At 43.5% G+C, this 2,849-nt stretch overlaps 1 protein-coding gene across 1 annotated transcript; it reads right to left on the bottom strand.

Annotated features, from left to right (window-relative positions):
* Positions 1–882: 882 nt before the first annotated feature.
* On the bottom strand, positions 883–1,943 carry LOC149428571 (N-acetyltransferase 8-like). Its single transcript, XM_089667243.1, has one exon. The coding sequence runs from the start codon at positions 1,922–1,924 to the stop codon at positions 1,253–1,255; it is 672 nt and encodes a 223-aa protein (XP_089523369.1). The 5' UTR covers positions 1,925–1,943; the 3' UTR covers positions 883–1,252.
* Positions 1,944–2,849: the final 906 nt, after the last annotated feature.

The following is a 2,849-nucleotide window of genomic DNA, read 5'->3' as shown; positions in this document are numbered from 1 at the left end:
AATATCTGACTGCCTCTCGGGGGGATCAGGAAGGAATTTTTTCTCTGCAGGAGAAAATTGGATTGTGCTTTGCTGGGTTTTTTTGCCTTCCTCTGGATCAACGGTGGGTATAGAATTATAATTTTTTTTTTTTTTTATGGTTGAACTGGATGGACTTTTGTTTTTTTTTCAGCCAGACTATGTAACTATGTAACAATGTAACGATGCCTGACTCCATTAAAAAAAGAAAATAAAGTTCTGCTGTCAATGCTGGCTCACGCCGCCTGACAGCTGCGCTGGGATGACAGTTCTTACATGGTGGTGACGTCATCATGCGCTGTGATTTGCCAAAGCATTGCACCTAACCTGTGATCAGGTGCATTGCTTTGGCCAATCACAATACACTGTCAGGGTGCAGCGCACTGTGGTGCCCTGACTTGCGAAAAGCCAGTCGAGCGCCCTTGTTGATCGTGTGTTCGCTAAACACGCAAACGGCTGATGTTCGAGTCGAACTAAAATTTGACTCAAACATACAGCCCATCCCTAGTGTTTAATATCACTTTAACATGTAGCTTAAAGCCAAAGTGTACCCATGATCTCTGTACTCTATCCTCTATGTATGAGGAGATAATTTGAAGAGAATACTTGAAAATATGGCAAAATAGTCTCTTTACATATATCAAGGTCTTAAAAAGGTTAACAAAGAATTATGTTTTCTGATATTGTGTCTCATTTTTCATTTTTTTCTCCACCAGCATTATTATTATTTATTTATTTATTGCAGGTACTTGTTTAGCAGCATCATCAATTTACGCAGAGCTTTACAAATATAATGTACATTCACATTAGTCCCCGCCCCCGAGGAGCGTACAGGCATATCAACATAAAGGACAGATGAATCAGTTGTTCTTTGTTACACATTTATTGATTTGGCCCAGCCAAGAGTTCGATTCCATATCCATATGTATAGATCACAGAGGAACCTTGCCTGTTATATTCTTGGTGCTGGTACAATAATGCACTGAGGCCACCCAAAAGGAAAGCATTCAGAGGAACCAGTTGTTCTTTGTTACACATTTATTGATTTGGTGTCACTTCCATACTCATACGTATATATCACAGAGGAACCTTGTATGGTAGATACTGGGTTTTGGCCCAAAAGTGGCCAACCAAAAAGAAAAGTATTATTCTGCATACAATGTTCATGAGGATAAGTACTTTCAACAGAGTTTGTGAGATATTATCTGAAAGCTTTTCCATCATGTCGGAGATGTCATCTCTGGTTTGGTAGGTCATACCGAAAGGCCAAGACTTTGAAGTCCAAAAATTTGAAGTGGAAGACTGGTGGAATGAATTTGTTCATTAGTCTGAAACCCATCTTTTCATACAACTTCCAGGCACTGATCTGGGATAAAGTGGTATTCAACACCACCGCCTCGCAACCTCTCTGCTGGGCGAAGTCGATCACCGTCCTGCACAATGCCTTGGCAATGCCTTTACCGCGATGGTTTTTAGACACTGAAAGACGTTTCAGTTCTATGTGTTTTTCTCCACCGGGTTGTGAAGAAGGAAGGGCGGCCACTGTCCCCACCAACTCTCCTCCTGACTCCGCCACCCAGAAGCCATAACCATCCCGCTCCAAGTAGTACTTCCGAATGTCCAGCATGTCATCAGACAGGGAGAACTTGACGTACTCCGTATACAAATACCGGGATCCGAACCATAATCCAGCAACTGCTATGGCTACCACAAGGATAGATTGGCCAATGGACACAATGTGTAACGCAGGAAGTAGGAACAGAGCGGACAGCAGAAGCCAGATGTGTGGTAGATGTAAGGTGTGCCTAAAGGCTTCGCCGTGGTTCTCTACAATGCCGCAAGCGAACAAATTTCGGACCACATCGTAGTCAGAATCTCTGTAGGTTCGGATAATGAAAGGAGACATGGTAACGTTCTGTAAAGAAATGAACATACGACCCGTCAATGTCTGTTACTAAAAGATGCAGAAGTAATAAAAGAGCATTAAAAGTAATGCAAGTTGTTAGCAGTTGTGCGTTGGTTAAAGATCTGCCTGATGTGGTAAAATAGTAACTCGGTAGAAAAGTAAAAGGAGAGTTTATGGATTAAAGGATGTTAGTGCTGAAAAAAAATGGAAAAAGCTTGCGGATCAGGAAGGAGAGATAAGCAATGAAAGCCTCCAAGTAGGTGGCTCAGTATTAAGGCGGAAGACAGCCAAGCAACTAGCATTTTGGTAATAGGCGACCAAAGGTTACCCCTGTATTTTTTATCAGTACTGGTTTCCTTTAACCCCTTCAAGCCGGCGCCTCCCGGCCCTTTAAGAGTTTCAGAAGCCGGGAGGTGGGACGGACGGGGCGGGGTTTAGGGATCATGTGACCGGCGTGACGCATCGTCACGGCGGTCACATGATCGGGAAAGGTCCTGATGGAAAGAGAAGACCGGGACATTTCCGTGAGTACTGGGCATGTGTGTTGGGAGCGTGCTCTCAGCACATGTTTTTTATCATTGAACGCAAATGTGCGGCCGCTCGGCGTCTAGGCCCAGATACCGGGAGGCCACACATTTGTGTGCGGCCGGTGTGAAGAGGTTAAAGTACAGTTGTGCTCAAAAGTTTCCATCCCCCGGAATGTTTGGCCTTGGTAAAGATACACAAGGTGACACACACGGGTTAAAATGGCAACTAAAGGTTCATTTCCAACATCTGTGGCTTCTTAAACTGCACTTCATATCTGTGTATAGTCAATGAGTTTGTTGGCTAAATCTTTAGATCTCTAGAGCCATGAGGAGCAGAAAAGAACTGTCAAAATACCTGCATAACAAGGTAATGGAACCATATAAAGATGGAAAAGGAT

This window comes from Staurois parvus, unplaced genomic scaffold (genome assembly GCF_062004578.1).
Source record: "Staurois parvus isolate SC_StPar_1 unplaced genomic scaffold, SC_StPar_1.0 ptg003127l, whole genome shotgun sequence".
Lineage (NCBI taxonomy): Eukaryota > Metazoa > Chordata > Amphibia > Anura > Ranidae > Staurois > Staurois parvus.
The sequence above is the reverse complement of the archived record's forward strand: the minus strand, read 5'-3'. Positions and strand labels throughout refer to the sequence as shown.

Bases quoted from the DNA above. Each gene is read 5' to 3' on its own strand.
- LOC149428571 (XM_089667243.1), bottom strand. From the start codon at position 1,924: ATGTCTCCTTTCATTATCCGAACCTACAGAGATTCTGACTACGATGTG.